At 46.5% G+C, this 22,221-nt stretch overlaps 2 protein-coding genes and 1 pseudogene across 2 annotated transcripts in view; all 3 read right to left on the reverse strand.

Annotated features, from left to right (window-relative positions):
* Positions 1-1,521: 1,521 nt before the first annotated feature.
* On the reverse strand, positions 1,522-4,034 carry LOC109551788 (dual specificity protein phosphatase 22 pseudogene; annotated as a pseudogene).
* Positions 4,035-8,129: 4,095 nt separating this feature from the next.
* Positions 8,130-11,613, reverse strand: RPS17 (ribosomal protein S17). Its single transcript, XM_004316768.4, has 5 exons — positions 11,468-11,613; positions 11,030-11,181; positions 10,345-10,450; positions 9,805-9,870; positions 8,130-8,257 (listed from the first exon to the last, which is right to left on the reverse strand). Exons 1-5 carry the CDS (start codon positions 11,468-11,470, stop codon positions 8,177-8,179), a joined length of 408 nt encoding a protein of 135 aa, XP_004316816.1. The 5' UTR covers positions 11,471-11,613; the 3' UTR covers positions 8,130-8,176.
* A 1,817-nt stretch (positions 11,614-13,430) lies between these two features.
* The window catches only part of CPEB1 (cytoplasmic polyadenylation element binding protein 1), a 100,233-nt gene continuing 91,442 nt past the window's right edge, over positions 13,431-22,221 (reverse strand). The window contains exons 8-12 of the mRNA XM_019945980.3: positions 21,760-21,896; positions 18,392-18,590; positions 17,001-17,095; positions 16,316-16,396; positions 13,431-14,888 (exon numbers count right to left, since the gene is read on the reverse strand). Coding sequence (XP_019801539.1) covers positions 14,778-14,888; positions 16,316-16,396; positions 17,001-17,095; positions 18,392-18,590; positions 21,760-21,896 — 623 coding nt within the window. The 3' untranslated portion in view covers positions 13,431-14,777. The remainder of the gene's footprint in view (positions 14,889-16,315; positions 16,397-17,000; positions 17,096-18,391; positions 18,591-21,759; positions 21,897-22,221) is intronic.

A 22,221-nucleotide genomic window follows, 5' to 3' on the forward strand; every position in this document is an offset into this window, starting at 1 on the left:
TTCCAGCCCCCTCCCCTCCACAGAGGTCAGGGGGTGGGGCTAAAAAGTTCCAATCCTCTATTCACATGGTTGGTTCCTCTAGCAACTAGCCCCCATCCTGAAGTGATCTACAGCCCACCAAGAGTCACCTCATTAGCATAAACTCAGGTATGGTTGAAAGGGGCTTATTATGAATAATACTCAGGAAATTCCAAGGGTTTTAGAAGATTTTATGCCAAGAACTGGGGAGAAAGACCAAATATGTATTTCTTATTATACTACAATAGCACAATCTAAAAGAATAAAATGCCTGGGAATAAACTTAAGCAAGGAGTGAAAGGCTTGTTCCCTGAAAATTACAAAATATTCCTCTAAGAAATTAAAGAAGATCTAAATAAGTGGAAAGAGATCCCATGCTCATGGACTGGAAGACTTAATACTGTCGAGATGTCAATACTACCCAAAGCCATCTACAAAATTCAGAGCAACTCCTATTAAAATTCCAGTGGGCTTTTTTTGCAGAAATGGAAAAGCTGATTCTCAAATTCAGTGCATGGAGTCCATGTAATAGGCTGAACTGTATTCCCCAAAATTCATATGCAGAAGCCTTAACTCCAGTACCTCAGAATGTGACTATACTTGCAGAAAGGGCCTTTAAAGAGGTAATTATGTTACAGTGAGTCCATTAGGGTGGGCCCTAGTCTAATCTGACCGGTGTCCTCATTAGATGAGGAAATTTGGATACAGAGAGACCAGGGCTAAGAGCATGTGAGGACATAGCAAGAAGACAGCCAGCTCCAAGGCAAGAAGAGAGGCCTCGGGAGAAATCAAACCTGCTTACATCTTCATCTTGGACTTCTAGCCTCCAGAACTGTAAGAAAATAAATCTCTGTTTAAGTCTGTGGTATTCTGTATGGCAGCACTAGCAAACTTATACAGCCCAGGTAGACAAAAAAAACAAATCTTAAAAAAGAACAAAGTGGAAGGACCCACACTTCGTAGCTCACTACAAAGCTACAGTAATCAAAATGCTGTGGACTGACAGAAGGACAGACTTATAGACCAATGGAATAGAACTGAGAGTTCAGAAACAAACCCATACATTTATGGCTAACTGATTTTTGACAAGGGTCTCAAGTCCAATCAACGGGAAAGGAATAGTCTCTTTAACAGATGATGCTGGGACAACAGGACTTCCATATGCAAGAGAATGAAGTTGGACCCCTACCTCATACCATATACAAAAATTAACACAAAATGTATCAAAGGATTAAATATAAGGGCTAAAACCATAAAATTCTTGAAAGAAAACATAGGAGTAATTCTTCATGCCTGTGGATTTGGCAAAGGATTCTTAGATATGACACCAAAAGCATAAGCAATAAAGAAAAAATAACACATTGAACTCTGTCAAAAGTTAAAACTTTTGTGTATCAAAGGACATTATCAAAAGAGAGAAAAGACAACACACAGAATGAGGGAAAATATTTGCAAATCATATCTGATAAAGAATTAATATCCAGAATATACAAAGAACTCCTACAACTCAGTAACAACCAATTTAAAAACTGACAAAGAACTTGAACAGACATTTCTTCATAGAAGATATACATATGGCCAATAAACACCTAAAAAGATGCTCAATATCACTAATCATTATGGAAATGCAAATCAAAACTACAATGAGATACCACTTCACACTCACAAGGATGGCTATTATCAAAAGAACAAAATCAAAACCAAGAAAAACCCCAGAAAGTAACAAGTTTTGGCAAGGATGTGGAGAAACTTGTACACTGCTGGTAGGAATGTAAAATAGTGCAGTTGCTGTGGAAAATAGTACGGCATTTCCTTAAAAAATTAAACATAGATTTACCACATGAACTAGCAATTCCAGTTCTTGGATATACTCAAAATAACTGAAAGCAGGGATTTAAACAGATATTTGTACACCCATGTTCATAGCAGCATTCTGCACAACAACCAAAAAGCAGAAGCAACCAAAATGTCCACCAAAATATGAATGGATAAACAAAATGTGATATGGGGAATAGGGAGTTATTGTTTACCGAGTACACGGTTTTTGCTGGGGATGAGGAAAAAGTTTTAGACATAGTGATGATGGTTACCATAACACCGTAAACATATTTATTGCCTCTAATTATACAATTATGAATGGTTAAAATAACAAATATTATATGTTTAAAAAAACATTACCACAATTAAATACAACTACCAAAATTCATGGAACTGATGATGGTTAACTCTATGAGAGTAAAATTCACTGCTAACAGTACTGGTTCAATAATTGAAATTTAGATATTTTCTACAGAATACGTATTAATGAGTAACAAAATGAATAACACAGGTTTTAAACACTTTACCTTTCTGCAAGCTTTGAAGTCTGTCCAAATAAGCCCTTTCTGCTCTGCATGTATTTCTACCACAATCAGCTGTAACATTAGCTCAGCCAATTCCCACTTCAAGTTATACTGAATCAGTGATTTCTCATCTTTAAAATTATTCTCACCTGTAGCTGTTCTACGCAGATTATTCTAGAGGCTAATTCTTTACTCTTCAAAGTTGGCGTTGACCCAACTTGCATAACAGCTGAGCAGTATTGGTAACATTTGACTCATCAAGAACCAAGGAAAACCATTCAAAATCATTTGCCTTGTTTTGAATTGACTACTGATATTGCTCCCAATGTTCTCAACCCTTTAAGCAACGATTCTCACCCCTTTAAGCAACCATTCTCACCCAAAGGCTAATAGTTTTAAATAAGTTTACTTACTCTGCACATGTTTCTTCCAGAGAAATTAACTCACCATTGGTAAACAGCTTCCCTTGCCTACCGAATGAATGGGTTACTCATACCTTAAAAACATAACATTTAAAGCCCAGTTTTCTCTTTTTCTTTCTTTTGATGACACAATTGCATATATATTGTTTAAAATGAAAACAGGCGAGTTCACAAATTACTTCTGGACGCTGAAAAATGAACTCTGGTTGCTTTTCTTCTGGGCAGCACCTAAACTCTGTCTGCTTTTCTTCTGGGCAGCACCTAAACTCTGGCTTTGCAATATTTCAGGTACATTACAGTCTTCTGAGAGAGGCCCAGTACTTCAGAATTCCTGGGGTGGCCAGAAGGCCTCTGGTTTCTTCCGCATCCCGCAAAGGGCTCTCTCCGTACTCCTCCTTCAGCCACTGGCGGAAGTGATGGACCTGGTGCTCCTCAAACTCCTGGAGCTGCCTCTGGAGGCCCAGGTTGGGGTGTGCACAGGACCTCCCTGCATGCACAGTGCACAGGGCATCTTCCCAGCCGAAGTCGGTGACCGTCATGATGTATGCAACCACCAGACTCACACTCCTGGAGACGCCGGCCAGGCAGTGAACAAGGCAGCCCTCACCTCGCAGGCGCACTAGTGGATGAATTTAATACTTTCTTTGAAATGTCTTGTCAGGTTTTGAGATGGTGAATCCGCTGCTGGTATGCACAGGTATTTAACCCCCTCCAATGTTGGCCTGGCGCTGTAGTGCAGAGACAGAATGTGTGTCATCTTGTTCTTCTCTGGCATCTTTGAAGTTGCCGATATACAGGCCAGACAGGATCTTGTTCATCCCATTCCCCATGGCGGCCGCGCGGTCTAGCGCCTGGGGGCGCAGCGGCAGGCGCACTGAGGGCATGTTGGAGCGGGCGGGGGAGCAGCGGGCTGGCGGGCGGGCAGGGGGCACTGCGTGCCCGCAGCGTAAACAGCAACATGAACCGGCGGCGCCCAGGCCTCTCTGTCCGCTGCGCTCCTGTCCCCCGCGATCCCCGCGATCCCCGGCCGCCGGTCCGCGGCACAGGCGCCCCTGCGGGAAGGGGCTCACGGCGCCTGCCGCCTCCCGGAGTGAGCCCAGCACCTGCCACGCCGGCCCCTGCCACGCTGGCCCCCGGGACTTGTAGACACGGTTCCTAGGGGCCCGGCCGGGGAGCATGGATTATGTCTCCCGGGGGCCGGGGCGCAGGGACATGACTCCTGGGAGCGGGTCCCTCCAGGATTATGGCTCCCGGGGGGCCCGGGCCCAGGGCACATGCGCACCCCCACCCCGGCCGCCGTCGCCCTGCACGTTCTTAGACGCGGCGGGGGGGGGGGGGGGGGGGGGCTCTTTTTTCTTTAACGTTAAGTATGCACTAATAATTTAAAAAAAATTAAATGTCACGATATGGTGATAGGTATGGCCCTCATAACACTACTGAGTTATAAATGTGTAACTGCAGTCTGTACTGCAAAGTGATAACACTGCTGCGTACTGTCTCTGTGGCAACTATTTAATTCAGCCAGTGCATCAGGAAAACAGCCATCTACAATTTGTAAACAAATGAATGTGGCTGCACCCCAATGAAACTCTGTATGTAGACACTGATTTGAATTTCGTATGGCTTCCACAGGCCACAGTATTCTCCTCTTGTTGTTGCTATTGTTTTAAAGCATTTAGAAATGTGAAAAACCATTCTTAGTTCATGGCTTACCCATAAACAGGCAGCTGCGCATAGTTTGCTGACCCCTGCAGTTGAAAAAGAAAATGAGCTTTACTCACATTCCTCACAATTGAATCCATGTTTTTTTCCAGTATCTAATGAGGAAAGTAAAAGTAAAGTAAAAAGAAAGTTACATCTCCAAGTGCTAGTTCTTTGAAACTATGGATAAAATAAACATCTGACAAGTTTAATTTAGAAAAGAAAACAAACATAACATTTAAAATGACACATAATAACGGAGTTTTCCTAATTATGAGAAAACTATAATTAATTATATACTAATAAAATTAAAAATATTAACAACATAAGCAATACAGAGAATATGAATTTACAGATAGAGGGGGAAATTTGTGCTTCAACTGTTAAGAGCAACAACCTGGGTTTTGATTTGGATTCTATAGAGAGGCTCTGCACCTTTCACTGCCTTAGAGCTATTTTACAACTCTGTAAGTTATAGATACCTGATAATACAAATAATTCTTATCTATAGACAAAGGCAAATAAATAAATTCTGTTGGGTAGAGGTTCAGCTGACTTCCCTCCTGTGGAAGAAGTCAGTCTCGTGTCCATTTATAAATTCATTTCAACGTTCTTTTACTCCAAATTTGTCCTTGACTTCTCCTTTGAACTGACTGTAACATCTCAGTTCTTTGAGTTTTTAAAAATGCTTAACATGTGTTCATTTTATATCCATCTGTATGAGAGCCATTTCACTTTGTTGAAAATTATACTTTAACACAACTAAGGGCAATATAGAAAAAAAGAAGATAATTACCTCCAAAACTTCCCTGGGGCCTTTCAAATCTTGAAGAAGCAGAATCTGTGACACAGAAGGCAGAAGACTCTCTTGTCTATTTTATGCGAAGAGCATTATCTGACCCCAAACATGGGAGACTGCACCGTGGGCCAGCCAGTGCTAGTTGCTAGGCTGGCAGTTTCCAAACCCAACTGGGATTGGAACTGCCAGCAAGTACCTGTGGAAACACCCACGCAGGCCCCACCCACCTCCTGAACACACAAATCACAGCCCAAATCAGGGGCAGGGCCTGGCCACCTGCTTTTAACAAGCTCCACAGGAAGTTCTAATGAGCACAGGTCTTATTTTACAGATGAAAGAACTAAGGCCTAGAGAAGCTCCTCAACACTGATGGAAGATAAACAGCTTCTTCGTGCAGCCCAAGTCGGCTCCCTCCTCCTCCCCCAACCCTTCCCATCCCTCATCTTAAGTTATCTAGAGCACAGGGCCTAGAGGTAGAGGAGCCAGGCAGATGTGGAATAGCAATGACACTGCCTCCTAGTAGGCGAGTGTGGCAAACATCACAGCAAACGGCCTTGTTGCTGGTTTGGCATTTTGTTAATTTTCTTACCCATTGGTAATTTTAACCCAGCTCTAATTTCTCCCCCCATACAGAAAGCCCACCCCTTTCCTCATCATTGACACCAAAAACCAAGAGGAAAGGCTTCTTTATACGGAGCTGTATTTAGAAGGCAAGAGTATTTGCTGAGAATGCCCGACTCCACATCAAAAAATGGAAAGAAAAAGTTTTAAGAGAAAGCTCTTCCTTACTGTACAATACTAATAAATATAAAGGTAATAATGGAGTTAAAATATTAATAGATGCTATTAACTAGTGAGTGAAAAGTTGAAGAACAGGATATTTAGCCTCGAAATACCTCCTTATAACTTACAGTGGAGAAACTTGACAGATGCCCCTTAATCCAAGTGCTCAAAGTAAACATCACTAAAACTCACCAAGTATTCTGTGCCTCCCAATATGATGCATCAAGTACACAATATCTCTTCTGTGGTACACATCTTCCTTGACTTATGATGGGGTTATGTTGCCATAAACCCATCGTAGATTGAAAATACCCTAAGTCACAAATACATTTAATACACAACCTACTGATCATCATAGCTTAGCTGAGGCTACTTCTAATGTCCTAACACATTAGCCTACAGTTAGGCAAAATCATCTAACACAAAGCCCATTTTATAATAAAGTATTGGGTATCTCACGTATTGAATGCTGTACTGAAAGTGAAACAATGTTTGTATGGGTACAAAAAAAGAGTTGTGTATTGTTGGGTTTACCTTTGAGATCACATAGCTGACTAGGGTCTGTGGCTCACTGCCACCGCCCAGAATCATGAGCCCTACCACGTATCACTAGCCTGGGAAAAGATCAAAATTCCGTATTTGAAGTAGTTTCTACTGAATAATATCACTTTCACACCATCCTAAAGTCAAAAAATCTTAAATCGAACCATTTTAAGTCAGGGACCATCTGTATTCCTACACAAAAAAGCTCAATTAAATCTAATTGTGAGCCGACATCAAACCCAAATTGAAGGACATTCTACAAAATCAGCCAATACTTTTCCAAGACAGACATGGAAAGAAGGCTGAAGGACATGAGAACTAGATGTAGTAATTCTGGGTTGGATTCTGAACCAGGAAAGAAAACTATGGAAGATATGATTGGGAAAATTGGCAAGATTTTACAATGGACTATGGATTAGGTAACAGTATGATATCAATGTTAGACCTCCCGATTATGATCATTGATCTGCAGTTATGCTTGTTCTTAGCAAACTGACAATAAAATATTTGGAACAAAAGGGCCCATCTCTAACTTGATCCTAATGGATCAGAAAAAAAAGTGTGTATAGAGACAGAATTAAAGCAATTGGGGCAAAATGTGAGCTGAGGTCGGGTAAGAGTATTTTAAAGTTCTTTGTGCTATATATTCTTGCAACTTTTCAAGTCTGAAATTGAATCAAAATTGTTACAATTTTTGTACTGCTACAATACACATTTTTAGGATGTTTGTTGCACGTATCTGCCTCACAGAACCAGATGTGCAAGGATCAATGGAGAGCCAGACTGACCTAGGTCCTGCCACTACCTTGCAGAGATCTTGACATGCACATGTACACAAACAGGCCCAGCTCAGCCCAGGACAGTCAAGCAGAGGAGCCTGTGCTGCAAGCTGTCCTCCCACTGCTCAGCAGGGACCAGCCCAACCCAGCACTCTCCACAACAGAGTTGGACCCACAGCCTCAGCAGCTCCCCAAGCTCAGATCCACCCACCTGGGATCCACCCACTGAGCTCAGCCTCCCTTGAACTGACACATCACCTTGTGTTTCACTGATCCTCCCCGACGCATCCATTCACACTCATTCAATCTCCTATGCTCCAGGTACTGGCCTCCACACCCATCCTATCTCCCACCCACAGAAAGCCCAACCCTCACACACATGAGGAGCGTTACCCTTTCAAGACCGGCAGGTTCATTAACCCAAACTGCATGTACTCAGAGGAGGCTGAAGCAGGGCCTACAGGGTGAGGAGGGAAAAGCATCTCCTGACTTTTGTCTGAAGCCAGAGTGCGTGCTCAGGGCCTAGGAGGACCAAGAAGGGTAGAGCTGGCAACCAAAGAAGTGATGCAGGTGTCCAGGCTCAGGCCTCCTAACACATCCATAATCTGTATGGGCGCTGCCCATAGGCCACTTACAGATGCGTCACACTGCAGACCGCTCTTCTTCAGGATACATCTCCCTTGAGAAAGAATTCCTGCCCTTAGCTCCACCGGCACCCAACCCCACAGATGACACAGGCACGGTTGTTGTCCGAGGTTTATTGAAAATATTACAGCACAGCAGAAAGATTCAAACGGCTCCACGTGGTGTTTTGAAATTCATCCCAACTGTAGGCTGAGTGACCTGCAGGTTGGACAGACTGCCAAAGTCCTGGAACAATAAAAAGGGGCTTAGTGTGGCTGTACTGGTGAGATCTGTGTCCAGAGCCCCGGCACCACCATTAGGCTATGCTTCTGTCAGCCTCCACAACCTTGGGGTCAGATTGGTGGGACCCTGCAGAAAACCAAGAGAGCCTTCTCCTCCCCACCCCAGAGCAATAAAACTCTGTAGGGGGTCTACCTGCGATCTGAAGGATCCTCCACAGTCAGCCATGAAGGAGCTGTCCTGTGCACTTTAAGACGTTTGACAGCATTCCTGGACTCTATCCACTAATGTCTGCTAGTATCCCCCAGTTGTGACAACCAAAAATGTGTCCAGATATTACCAAATGTTCCCTGTGGGGTGCAAAATCTGTCCCTTTGAGAATCACTACTCTAAGGCATATACAGTGCCACTTCATTTCCAAGACCAGCCCTCAGGTAGGAGGCATCACTTATGCAATCAACATTTGTGAAGGGCCTGGGTAGAATAGTGGTAGGACAAGGTCAGGGCCTTCCTTTAAGGTGGCTCGATCTAAGTGCAAAGAACCCAAGAGCACGTGTATAGCTGATTCACTTTGTTATAAAGCAGAAACTAACACACCACTATAAAGCAATTATACTCCAATAAAGATGTTAAAAAAAAAAAAAGAACCCAAGGGCCCACCATATAACCAGAATTCCTCATTTTATCCTCAAAAACCAATTTTACAGTTGAAATTAAAAAGATGCATTCCAGAGTAGTATTTCAGCACAAAACGATCTGTAGCAGGCGTTGGCTGTACTGGTTATGTTTTTCTGAGACCAGGTGGTAGTATATGGGTGTTCACTCTATTCATTATCTTTCTGAACGTCTTAAGACGTTTCATAATCATAAAAAGGAAAAATAAAGTTGCTCTAAATCACCAACTGCCTCCTGGACTTTGAAGCTCATGCTTTCACCAAACTACTGAAATACTAAGATATGTCACAGAAGAGACACTTATCAGATTGTATTAAAGATAGCTGAACTACCCAAGTAGTGCCCAGTTAGCAACTGGAAATGAGACCACAGCTCATTTGAGTGATTAGCATACAGATATAGAAGTAAGGAGGCAGACTGAAAAGAGAACTAAGGATGGAACCAAGGGGGTAAATGTGAGAAGCCAGCCACAAAATCGAGAACAGAAGGAACTGAGAGAAGGGGTGTTCTGGAAGTCCTGGAAGAACAGCCACTGGATTTGGGAGTTATCCTCGTGTGGAGAGCAAACTGAACCTTCACTAACTAGCTAAACCCACTTTGGAGGCAGTCTAGGTTAGTGGTTAGAAGGGTGGATGGATTCCCATCCCTGCCACCTACTCACCTTGAAATTACCATTTCATCATCTATAAAATGTAAATAACAGGATGTGCCTCATGGGACACACTGAGGAAAAGGAAAACGCCATACAGAAACATTGAGATTACTTGATATATTTTAAAGACTCAGTAAGTGTTACCTAGAAGTATTACCCACAGTAGAAAGCTACTGATGGATGGTGACCAGGGAAGCCCTACTTTAGGAATTCAGCAAACACTTACCAAGAGCTTCAGCATTTCCTTAGTGTCAGGATCTACTTCAATGATTTCCTGATCCAGGGCTGAGACCTGTAAGGAACAAGGCAGGCCCCAAATAGCAATGAGTTATCTCTCACCTTCCCTGCCTTTTCTCTAAGACTCTTAAATGAGGAACCAAAAAAGGGGGTGGGGGACGGGGATGGGTGGCATAGAGAGGATACAGTAGGATCCCACGAATCCAGTATTTAGAAAACCTTAAGATTGGGTTTATACTGCAGAAATACTATGCTAGGGCAAATAATCAAACCAGAAGACATAAGTCACCAAACAAACATCATTAAAAGGCTCTCATGTATAAAACAGAATGGACTTACATGATCCCAACAGGGCAGAACAGAACCTAACATACAGGCAAGTAAATTATAGGCACCTACAGCTGGTCAAAGGGTATATGAAGACTCAGCTGAGGTCCCTTTGAAAACCAGGTACCTGAAACGGTTCTCAGGAACCTGCTTTATCTTTCAGGATGAACAAGAGATCCAGAATAAGACCCAGAAAGTTTACCTCAGGCACGTAATTATCTCTCCTCTCTCTCTCCTCCTCCTGCAGCTTGATGGAGATACCTCTCACTGGGCCTCTCTGAATCCGCTTCATCAGATGTGTGACATAGCTACAAAGAACAAATGCCCAAGAACACACATTGGCTCCCACTGGTACCCAGAACGTCTGGATGTGTATTTTAGTTCTCTTCCCGCAGTGAGAAGGGAGAGGATTCACCTTGGGGGCCCTGACTCTGAACCTCCTACATACGCAAAACCTCCACACGCAGCTCCACTTACCTAGGCATGCCTGTCCCTTTGGTGTCGCACATCCTCTCTATTCAAATTCGCTTTCAAAGCTATCAAGTACTCCCAACAAACCTTCACGACCCCTCCTCCCAACCTTCATTTCCTTTACTTCGAATTCCAGTGTACATAAGTTAGCATTAAATCGAGTACACCCTTACTTAACGTTAGTCTTCCAGAGGTCGACTGTGGCTAACCTCGTCCAAGCGCCCCCGCCAGTCAAACCGCCAAATACAACGCGAACATAAGACAACCCCACCAAGAAACCCGGCAAAGGCACACCTCCAGCGCTCTTCTCGGAGCAGCGGGAGACTAGTGCTAACCCAGCTCCCACGACCCACCCGCGGGGCCACGACTCTCCGTCTCCCAGCAGGCCCTGGAGGCCGAGCGCCGGCTGAACTCACCCTGCGATCTTGTTGCGGAGCTTCTTGCTGGGAATGATGGCGATCTCCTCGCACACGCGCTTGTTGGTGTGAAAGTCGTTGCCCAGGCGCGTGTAATACTTCTCAATGATGACCCGGGCCGCCTTCTTCACGGTTTTGGTGCGAACGCGGCCCTGCAAGTGGAGAACACAGGGTCACTCGCGACTCAGGAACCCCCTCCGGGGAACAGCACGAAGTCACGCCCTAACCGGAGCGGGGTTCGTGGGCTGGGTCTGAGCCCAGGAGGGGGAGAAGGCCGGCCGGGCAGTGCTGGAGCGCGGGGTCAACGCGGAAGCCAGCGGCCCACGGAGGCTTCGGCCTCACAGGGTACTGCGCCCCTCCTCGCGGGCTGGGGGCCGTGCAAAGCGGCGGATGGAGGACGATTGTGGGGGGTACCAGATTGGAAACAAAAACACCTACCATGTCGGCGGGTCCTTGGTAAAAGAGGAAACAGGAAGCACGAGAGGCCTATAAAGCGCAGGCCAGAAAGCCGCTTCCGCCTAGTCTGAAATGCGCTGAGCCGACTGTAAGCGCGGCACAGCGACCCCTAGAGGGGCGGGGCGGAATGGAACGGAAGTATGGCCAATTGCCATCCAGTGGGCGTAGCGAGTGGCTGACCCGCCCCGCCCCGCCCCAACTAGGGTGGTCTTACGCAGGTTTCTCTAGACCCTTCTTCAGTGGTTAGGTCGCCCATTAAAGTGCCCTAGACTAAGAGCGGCGGCGTATCTCTCCCACACATGATGCGGAGAGGGATGAAGGCTTAAGAGCCATCAGGAAGGCGGGAGCGCGGAAAAGTGAGGAAGTAGGGGATGGCGCCGTGCACAGGATCCCCACCCAATCCATGGGTCACAGACTTGTGTCTAGCCTGGTGGAGACACAGGTACAACTGGGAAAGAATTCTCTCACTTCTTCCGAGTCTTTGCTCAAACGTCACCTTATCAGAGGAACTTTCCCTCCAATTTATACAAAGTAACACTGCTATCCTTTTATCATTTTTTTAGCATTGCTAGCCTTTTAAAGTTGCTCTAGTATTTCTTAGCATGTCACAGTGACTTGTCTCAATTTTCTCAGCTAAGGATGAGTTCCATGGCAGTATTTGCCTTGAACAGTGCCCGGCACAAAGCAAGTTCTCAAATGTTTAAGTGAAGGGCCCAGTTCACCCGTAGCGCTCCCAGCTGAGGCACTCTCTCCAACCACCACCGTCATAAGGCTGTTCCTGCTGTACCCATCCGCAAACCAGGTCCTTCTGAGGCCACCAGCACAGGCTACCCCTGGTAGCCTCATTAGCCTCGGGAGTGCCCTGCTACTTATCTCCAACTTGGCTTAAGTGGGTTCCAAGTCCCCGCCTGACTTAAAGAAAGACTGGGCTGCCCAGTTTGGATGAGTTAAGGGGCACCAGGCTGTGCTTCATCCCCCAACTCAACTCCTGGTCACCTTGGACAGTCCAGTCAGTCTCTGAACTGACTGAGAATGGAAGGCTGAAGGACAGGAAGCCCTTGCCCTGAAAGTAGCACCTGGACAAAAGAGGGACCAAAGGGGAGAAGAGATGACTCTCTGAATAGGATAGGACAGGACAGACCAGGACACCAAAAGGGAGAGTCAGACTCTCCTTCAAGAGAGATGCAGTTTACTTTACCTGCACACTTCAAACTATGCTGCTGCCATCAGGCCTCAAGGGAAAGATGAGGCCTCTCATTCTTGGCTGAAGGGACTCCCCACCCCCTAAGATAGTGACTTCTTGCACCTCTCACAGAACGGATGCTTCAGTGTGCAGGGGTCCCTCCACCGCAGACTAAAATGGAATCTTCCAAAGATCACTCCAGCAGCTGGGCCCAGGAACAACCTACCTGAAAAAATCATCAGCAGACCCTTTCAAAAATCCTGGCATCCCGCCTGTGAGAAAGAGTCCAGATGATAGTCCTGAAGAACAGCAAAAATTTACTCCCACTCAGTGAAGAACTGGGTCAGCACAGCTGACTCCAAGAGATAGGAAGCCTCCCAAGAAGAAAAATCAGCTCTGAGGCTTACAGGAGAAGCTGAGAACAAGTGGCTCGTGCCGACCTCTGGGGAGCTATGCCTCCAGTTCCTCCAAGCTGAGTCTAGGATTATGAAAAGAGGAGCCCCAAGAAGTTTATCTGTGAGGGCTTTTTACATACCTAGACTAGAGGTACCCACTTAACTAGAGAGGCACCTCCGAGGTGCATTTGACCACGGAAGTGACCAAGAAGGACTTACAGGGGCAAGTCCCCACATGGCCCCACTATCAACCTGGGCTGGAATCTCATCACAGAAGATCCAAGGAAATGTGGGTTTTTACTCTGGAATCTTGGTGTCCCACTGCCCCCTTTTACCCACAGCTCAGACACAGAGACAAAACCAGAACTCTGCTGCAACGTGTTTATTATGTGCCAAAAAAACTACACCACAGCTTACTCCACACATCTGTAAGAGAGTGCAGTCTTGCCTGCATATACTACAATGAGGTAGAGACTTCACACACAGCTTCACAAAACCCACAGAGTAGCTGGGATATGCAACAATGCAACGTCAGCTCAGCAGGAGGGAGGAGGGGGGGTTATGACACTGGTTCTTTGGCACACAGCTTCCCAAAGAGGGGCAAGTCGTTTTTTTTTAAAAAAAAAAAAAAAAAGAAAAGAAAAAGTCAAGTTTTCAAATTCCAGTAGCATTTCAGTCAACTGCAACTGTTGCTTCATACATTTCTCAAATGAAAGAAATAAGGGAAGGGTACTTGTCCCCTCTGAGAGAAAGGGCTCCTGTGAGCCTTCATCTGCCCCCACCAAAAAGCAGCCCTTTTTAGCTCAGTTACAAAAGAAAAAAGTCCTGTGACTTTGTGATTAAAAACTTCTATCAACCCTCCCCCCCCCAAGTAAGTGCAACTTAAGAAGGTGCAATAAACCATTTAAAACTATATACAGCAGCCACTCAAACACCGTTTATCCGGTCCAGTTTCAAATCCAAAAAAATTTTTTTTTCTTGGTTGCAAATGCCTTGATTTGCAACTCTGAGAAACAGTGACCAGCAGTCCCCAGACACAAATTTGCTATAATGTTAAAAGCTGCCAGGAAAGAAAAAAAAATCTCTTGTTCCAAACGACTTAAAAACTGTTTTAAGGAGTGTAAAAAGGAACCGGTAAAAACCCTCGAGCGTAAAATATGAAATATGATTTTGGTTTAAATGAAGAGCAAAGTCTCCTTGTTGTTTACAGTAAAAAACACCAGCTGAACACTCAGTTTATGCCGTTCAGGTGGGGGTTAAATAAATGGAAAGGCACTGTATGGCAACTGCAAGAATGAAACCAATGAGACCTGCACATCATCACCATCAGTATTGCAAGGAATGTAAAAAAGCGCTTTTAATAAATAAACCTAGATGTAGGCATCGTGTCAATACCTTCTGGACACGTAGTTCTTTTTTGCTTTTTCATCGGCAAAATGAGGAACTAAAATCTGGGAAAACTACAGAGTCGCTTGGAGGGTGAGCCTAAGGGTCCTTGCCCTGGTACACCCCCTGAAAACAAAATCCGACAAAACTCATTGTGCATTAATTAGTGCAGAAACAAAGACAGATTCAGCAAGTGCAAAGGTGACTACGATTTTCCCTTGTCCTCGGGAAGCCAGCTCCCTGGTGGCCAGTGGCAGCAGGGTGGTGCAGGCTACTGCCTGACCTGCCAGCCTCAGGCGCCACAGGCCACTGGGCAAGGCCAGCTCCTCTAGCTGGAATCTCGGTTCTTCTGGTTCCGCATCAGGGGGCTGTGATGGCGCAGGCCCTCCATGCTGTGCCGCCAGTGCCAGCAGCTCCGGCAGAAGTACTTGAAGCACACCTGGGTGGAGCGGAGAAAAACAGAGAGAAGCCAGGCCTGTGTCAGCACCAGCCAGGGGGGCAGCTGCATGAGCTGCCTGCTCTGCCCAAGAGCAAGTGGGGGATTCCTGATGGCCTCTGTGGGGTTAGAAGAGATGGTCCTGGGGATCCCTCTCATCCCCAACAGAGGCCTGACCAAACCACGGCAAATCCACTGCCTGTTTCTATGGGTGCCCAGACTTAATCCAGCATGCTGGGCTCCTATTGTGTAGAGACTGTGCCAGCTTCCCTCATCTCCTCTCAGCACCACAGCTGCTCTTCCAGTCCCCTGCCCTTCCCACCTCCTATGGAGCAGCTGTAGCACACGCCTGCTAACATGGGAGAACATTTAAAGACAGTGACTCCAGATCCTAATGCCGGGCAGCACGGCTCCCTCGTCACACTAAGTGAGGAGAGGTCACTGGGCACTACCTCAGTCCCAGGCCCACACTCCCGCTGGCTGTGTAAGCCCGGGCAAGCCACTAAACTTCTGAGCCATTATCCAAAAATGGGGATCATCTGTGGAAGATACACACACACAAAAGCCTGCTAGAAGAGGCTATTCAGAGATACACTTATTCTCCGGCTTTACCCAGCAACCCAAACTCACTTCATATCCTCATTTTGCAGCCTCAGTTTAACTACTGTCTACCCAGAGACTCCAAACCTGAGTGACAGCACCACTGCAAAAATAACTAAGTATGGATGCACTGCTAGTATTCGAACACATCCCAAACTTGTCTTGTTGCCAGCAACACTGGCACTACTTGGAAACCTGTCAGAAACAAGGCATCTCAGGCCACACTCCAAACCTACTGAATCAGAATCTGCATTTACACAAGATCCTTAGGTGATGCGTATATACGTTAGACTATGAGAAGCACTGCCCAAATACATCCAGATCTGTGCTCCACCACCCAGAAACACTCAACAAAAACTGCCATGCTGCTTTCTGCCTGCTTCTGACAACTGGGTACAAACCAGGTACAAATATCGAAACAGTCCAGAGGTTCAGAAGTAAAAAAAGCAAGCTTCCATGCATAGGGGAAAATCCATCTAGAAGGCCTTAGACTTAGAACAACAGTGCCTGGCTCATAGGTACTGCTGACCACGCCCAGCAGGTTCCTATCATCCTCAAAAATCACCATTACCAATAGTGCCACACTGAAAACCAACATCCCAGGCAAGGAGAAGGCCAAAGTATCAAGACTCAACGAGCTTTCCCAACAGTTTTGGGTCAAGTGTGTCTCTGGTCTAATCATCAGCAAACATTACTGCTGCCTCTTCTATGCTCTTAAGACAACCGCAAGGCACCTGAGAACTCCAACATTCCCTGTGACAAATGAGACATGACAATCTTTAACTGAAGGCGGGGATTTTATAAACATCTCAAGTGCCCAGGGGACTCACCTGATCTCGACAGAAAAAAGGACCAGGCTGAGAACTGCAGATATGACACAGAGAATCTTCTAAGTAGGGGTCAATCTGAACCTGCACAAAGCAAAACAGGATAATGAAGTGGTTGCTTCTCACCAGGAGGCCAAATGGGCCAGAAGAGAAGGGCATGTCATGGGCCATCCATATGAATACAGGGGGCTTCCTGTTTTAAGGGGGGCCCAGAGAGAACTACAGGCAGAGAGTACAGAGATCCTTGATGGCAGGTGCCCAAACTGCAGAAGCTGCCAGGCTGGCTCTACACAGTGTGTGCAACCACACACACTACTGCCTGGTCTTCTCGGCAAACCGGACCATGGCACTCTATCATCCAGCAACAAGTAAGCAATCAGAAAATGCAGGTCAGGCTGGAGAATAGAAGTCAGGCTGCCTTGCAAAGCTGGCCAAATAACACAGCACAGGAAGGCACCCCACATGTTGAGGAGGCTCAACAGTCCTAAGCTCCCATCCCCCCGAGTGGACCAAGACCAGGCCCCTCCCAAACCCAAACCTCACCTCAAGTGTGTCCTCAGAAGCTTGGCTCATTCCCCAAAGCATATCCAGCACAGGGACAGCTTCCGTCTCAGGCCTGCCCTGGGTAGTGGCTGGCCCAGACCCCTCTCAGATGGCCCAGAGTGAGGGTACAGACCAGCCCACTCACCTTCTTGGTGAACTTGGTGGTTTTGATCTCCACAAAAGCAGCACTGACTGCTTTCAGGTAACTACGTTGGTTATTGAAAGTCACGCGACCAGACCCTAGGAAAAACAGGAAAACTTACCTTCCAGCCAAATTCTCCCGAACGCCACTTGTCAACGCTCAGGAAACCCTGTTCCTAGATCAGTGCTGTGCTGTCCAATAGAAATATAGTATGGGCTACTTATGTAATTTTAAGTTTTCTAGTAGCCGCATTTAATGAATGTAGTGGAATGAAGAAGAAAAATGTAGTGGAATTAATTTGAATTAATTTTCTTTACCCCAATATATCCAAAATATTATCATTTCAACATGTGGCATTAGGCACACTTCAAGCACTCAGAGTCACATTCAGCTGGTGGCACTGTATCAGACAGTGTAGCTGTAGACCATGATGGCACAACCCCCTCAGGAATGGGGGGAGGACTTGCTGACCACAAGGAGGAGGGAAGAGACGCCTCCGTGTAAGCAGATGCACAGGCACGGTTACAAGGGTTCAGAGTGGAAAGCAAGATGCAGATAGAACACCTCTCTGAAGGCAGGCCCAGCAGTCAAGGCCCTCCTGGCCTGGAGGTACTCCAGAGCCTAGCAGGGGAGCCAGAAGCAGCCTCATCCTGCCAAGTGCCGCCTCTGCCCCTGCAGCCTCTGAAGTCCCTGTTCTCAATCTGCGGTGCGGCACTGAAAGGCACAAGATGCTCCTTCCTGACCAGATTCTGTGTGGGTGGGCAGACGAAGAAGCATGTGGGAAGGTGGATTAGCCATGTGTTGATCAGGAAGCTGAGGCTCTGCTCCACCTCCAAACCCCACCACTAAGATTATTCTACCACGACTGGGAAACTGCCCTCCTTTCCCAGTGGGGCTGACCAAAACCCAGTGGTTAGGCCCCCAGACTCCCCTACACTAGGACAGCATAGGCCATGACCATACTCTGTTGGCTGAGTCACCCAGAGTCTTCCTTCAGCCTCACGTGGTCTCTGACCCTAGACAAGGCCGCTTTTCAAGGCCTCTTAACAAAGGAAACCAAGCAAGTTCAGGAAAGTCCTGGCCTTTTAATGAAATATTACCTGTTGTCTGTCTCAGACTGGTTTGGCTGTTAACTCTGAGCTTCCAACCAAAGTTCCCGTTTCATTTTCACCTCCTATCAATTTTTCTCCCCTTCAAGGGAAGTGGTGGGAGAGGGATGGGTACAGAGGGGTCAGTACTGGTGGCTTGTCTAGAAAAAGATGCTATACTGCTGGTATATGCTGAGCTGCAGGTCTGAGTCAGGTCTCCCCCTCCACTCCCATAGGGAAGTATCACAATCTTGGTCTACATCCCAGGGGCCACCCAGCTTTCCCACACAGAAGTGGGACACTTACCAATGGGATACTTGTGCTTATCTGTGTCAATCCCAGCATACACCACACCACCAAATAGGTCGTTCAGAATGGCTGCCAGGGCCTCGGCATTCAGCATCCCGTGCAGAGCACCAACAAATACCGTCCTGCTGGGGTCAAGTCTCTGAGATGGGCTCTGAACAAAGTTGCTGTCGGCCAAGACCCAGGGGATCACTTGTACCTAAAAACCACGCAAAGGTATATCAGCCCTGGTAGGGAGCCAGAAAAAGGCTCTCGTATGGAGAGGCACATGCTCTGGAGATGCTAAGCTGAGCCCCATACAGTCCCAGGCACACAGGTACTCGGCAAGCCACCCTCACCCCAACACAACTAGACTTGAATTTTACTGAGTCCGTGAGTCCAAAATGGTTTTTTAAAAAAATGGTAGAGTGGTAGTCTACCCATTCTGAAGAGTAAGCAAAATAGTCCCAAACTGTCATACCCAGGAACCTAGCACTGTTACAACCTTCAACCATGTGGTTCCAACAAAGGACCATGGACACTGATGAACAGACAGCATGGTCTAGAGTCCTTGGGACAGGAAGGATTCACAGAGAACGACAGGAAAGGAGCTTGAAGGACAGAGGGTAGGGTTGCTGAAGGTATCTGTGTGAGATGGTTACTGGCCCAATGTACTCACTAGAGGGCTTGTGACAGGAGCAGTGGGAGTAACTGGAGAGAGGTAGTGTGAAAAGTCACACACAGGAAAACACTGAGGTTCTGCAGGGCAGAGTGACACTAGGGCAGGAACTGACCATGTCCTCTGCTTCCAAATCCTGAGCCTAGAACAAAATCTGGCATAGCAGACAGAAGGCTCCAGAATGAAGTGAGTTGACAGATGATCAGTAAGTATTTTTGGAAGATTAATCTGTGAAGATTTTTTTTAAAAAAAAAAAAAAAGGTCTCAAAGCAGGAAGAGACCTGAGGCGTAAAGCAGCAAGGAGGCAGAACAGTAGTTCACAGGACAGCTGAAGAAGACCTGGAGAAGGCTGGTGGTACTGGGCAAAGAACAGGCCAAGATCAAGAAGATTCTTCAACAGGAGAATCTGCAGAATTCAGACTGCCTGGGCATGGTGGGAAAACAAGAATCAGGTCTGATGGGTTCTAGACCTAGATAACCTTGAGATGAGAGAGCCTGGGAGAAGTTACCAGGGGGAGCCAATTTCATTGGAAGATGCAAAAGCCCATCTTGCTTTTTCCATTACCATGGGAAAGTATCACAATCTTGGTTCACATCCCAACAGCCACCACGCTTTCCAAGCTTTCTTAAAAGTAGGAGTTTATAATTATAGGACATGCCAAAGAAAGGCCCCACAGGAAGGTGGGGCTCAAGTAGGACATGAGACTAGAGAGGTGAGTGTGGTCTAAAGGTAAGAGCAGAGCCACACAAGTGAGTAACTTGTCTGACATGGGGAAGAAGAGAGGGGGGAATCAAATACCTACTACTCTGGTGTGGAGGGGGAAACACAAAGGAAATAGAGGGTCAGAGAGAGATGAGAACCAGAGCTGCCTACAGCCCATGCATCAAAGAAAGCTATTCAAACACTGTGCGATGCGGTGACGAGGGACTAGGAGCAGGAAGGTGTCTGCAGGGCACTGAGGAGGGTGAGGGCCTGTGGTGCTGCAATGGCAGCCTCTCACTGTGAAAGCAGGGGATAGGGAAGAAGGAGCATGTTGTTAAGTCCCAGAGCATAAGTTGTGATAACTACATAAGCTCCACACAGCAAGAAAGAAGGCAGGGAAACTGTGGGGCACCGTGCGCAGCCAGAGGACAAAATCAATGGGAACTAACACCAGGAAACATCGTAGAACAAAGAGCCAACTTTGTCACATGCATCATTTATTTTAAATCCAATGTGACTATCTCAATAAAACAGGCATTTTCTCTATTACCCTACAGATTTTAGTAGACTTTACTTTCTAGAGCAGCTTCCAGTTCACAGCAAAACTGAGCTGAAAATGTGGGGTTCCTATATAACCGCCCCCCGCCTCCATACACGAACAGCCTCCCCCACTCTCAACACCCCTCACAGGACTGGCACACCTGCTGCAATCAGGAAACCTACGCTGACACATCAGTATTGTCCAAAATCCATGGTTTACATTAGGGTTCACACTTGGGGTTTGTTTTACCACTGTAACTCTATGGGTTTTTGGCAAATGTATAATGGCATGTATCTACCATTACAGTATCACAGAGAGTATCTTCACCATCCTCAAAATCCTCTGTGCTTTGCCTACTCATCCCCTCTACCCTCATAACCCCTGGCAACTGCTAATCTTCTTACTAAAAGAGGCATTTCAATTTTCCATTTTATAGATGAGGAAATGAAGTTTCATGATATTAAATATCTCATCCAATATCACAAATGTAATGTACTCTGGAACCAAATTTTAAAAAATAACACTGATTCCGGAGTTCAAAACTTCCTTTGACAAGTGGTTCTCAAACACCACCCACTAGCACCAATGGGGAACTTGGTTAAAGTGGAGATTCTTTTTTTTTTTCTTTTTTTTGGCGGTATGCGGGCCTCTCACTGTTGTGGCCTCTCCCGTTGCGGAGCACAGGCTCCGGACGCACAGGCTCAGCAGCCATGGCTCACGGGTCCAGCCACTCCTCGGCATGTGGGATCTTTCCGGACCGGGGCACGAACCCCAATGCGTCCCCTGCATTGGCAGGCAGATTCTCAACCACTGCGCCACCAGGGAAGTCCTAAAGTGGAGATTCTTAAACTCCACCCAAACTGACTTAGTAAGCCTGAGATAGGGTCCAAGAATATGCAACGAGGCTCCCAGGCAGGATGGCTCTATGCTAGAGACTCACGATGCTGAGGCTGATATCAGAGACGGCCTAAGGAGAGAGAACCAGATGGAAGAAACTAGATAGTAATAAAGCCCTGAATGGCAGTGAAGAAGTCATCCATGGATGTGGGCTTAAGAGGGGTCTACGCACCACAGATTAGGAGGTGAGAAGGCACATCCTGAGAGCAGGACTAGGGAGAAACAACTGTAGATTTTCAGTTAAGTCCAAGCAGAGAAAGCTGCTAATTTCAATTTCATTTCTAAGACAAGAGGTCTGGGACAGAAGCACTGGCTAGAATAGAAGGAGATCTGGGAGACAGTTTGATTTCCATGGGCAGAAGCACATACATACCATTACGGCCCAAAGGTGCGGGGTAGGGGGTTAATGCAGCTGAGAGTGTTCTGTTGTATTCAACGTGGGGCAAGAAGAGCAGCCCTCTTGCCTCAGTAGGGATACTTGTCTGCAGCCTGTGTATCCACCCACCCCATGAAATCCACTGCCTCATATGCCAATCACCCGATCCAGAAAGGACGCTGTGCCAACTCACCTCCTTGCAGCGCATCCTCCGGCTGGACATCTTGAAGTAATATTCACTCAGGCCATCTGGGCTCAGCGGGTCATGAGAGCAAGCCTGAAGCAAGGCCCGGACAGACTTCTCTAGTTCGAAGACCAGATATACATACCCTATATCCAATGGAAGGAGAAACTGCATTAACATCCCTCAGGTGGCTAACTCCTCAGCCTTGGTTTTGCGGCAGGGAGTTTCTTCCGAGAAAGATGCCTTATGGGTGAGACACGTTTTTGTCCTACTCCTGAAAGTCTTGTTGAATGGAAGCATTTGCTATGCTGGACAACCAGGCCAACGGAGGGAGAAGCACACCATCTCCCACCCTAGTAAGGGAAGGAACTGGCAAAGTAGGACAGAGGATCCTATCATTACCACATAGCTCTTTATCCCACAACACAAAGCATGTTCAGGTCAGCAAGCCTGGCTTTCCTGGGGGCAGGA

This window comes from Tursiops truncatus, chromosome 2 (genome assembly GCF_011762595.2).
Source record: "Tursiops truncatus isolate mTurTru1 chromosome 2, mTurTru1.mat.Y, whole genome shotgun sequence".
Taxonomy (NCBI): Eukaryota; Metazoa; Chordata; class Mammalia; order Artiodactyla; family Delphinidae; genus Tursiops; species Tursiops truncatus.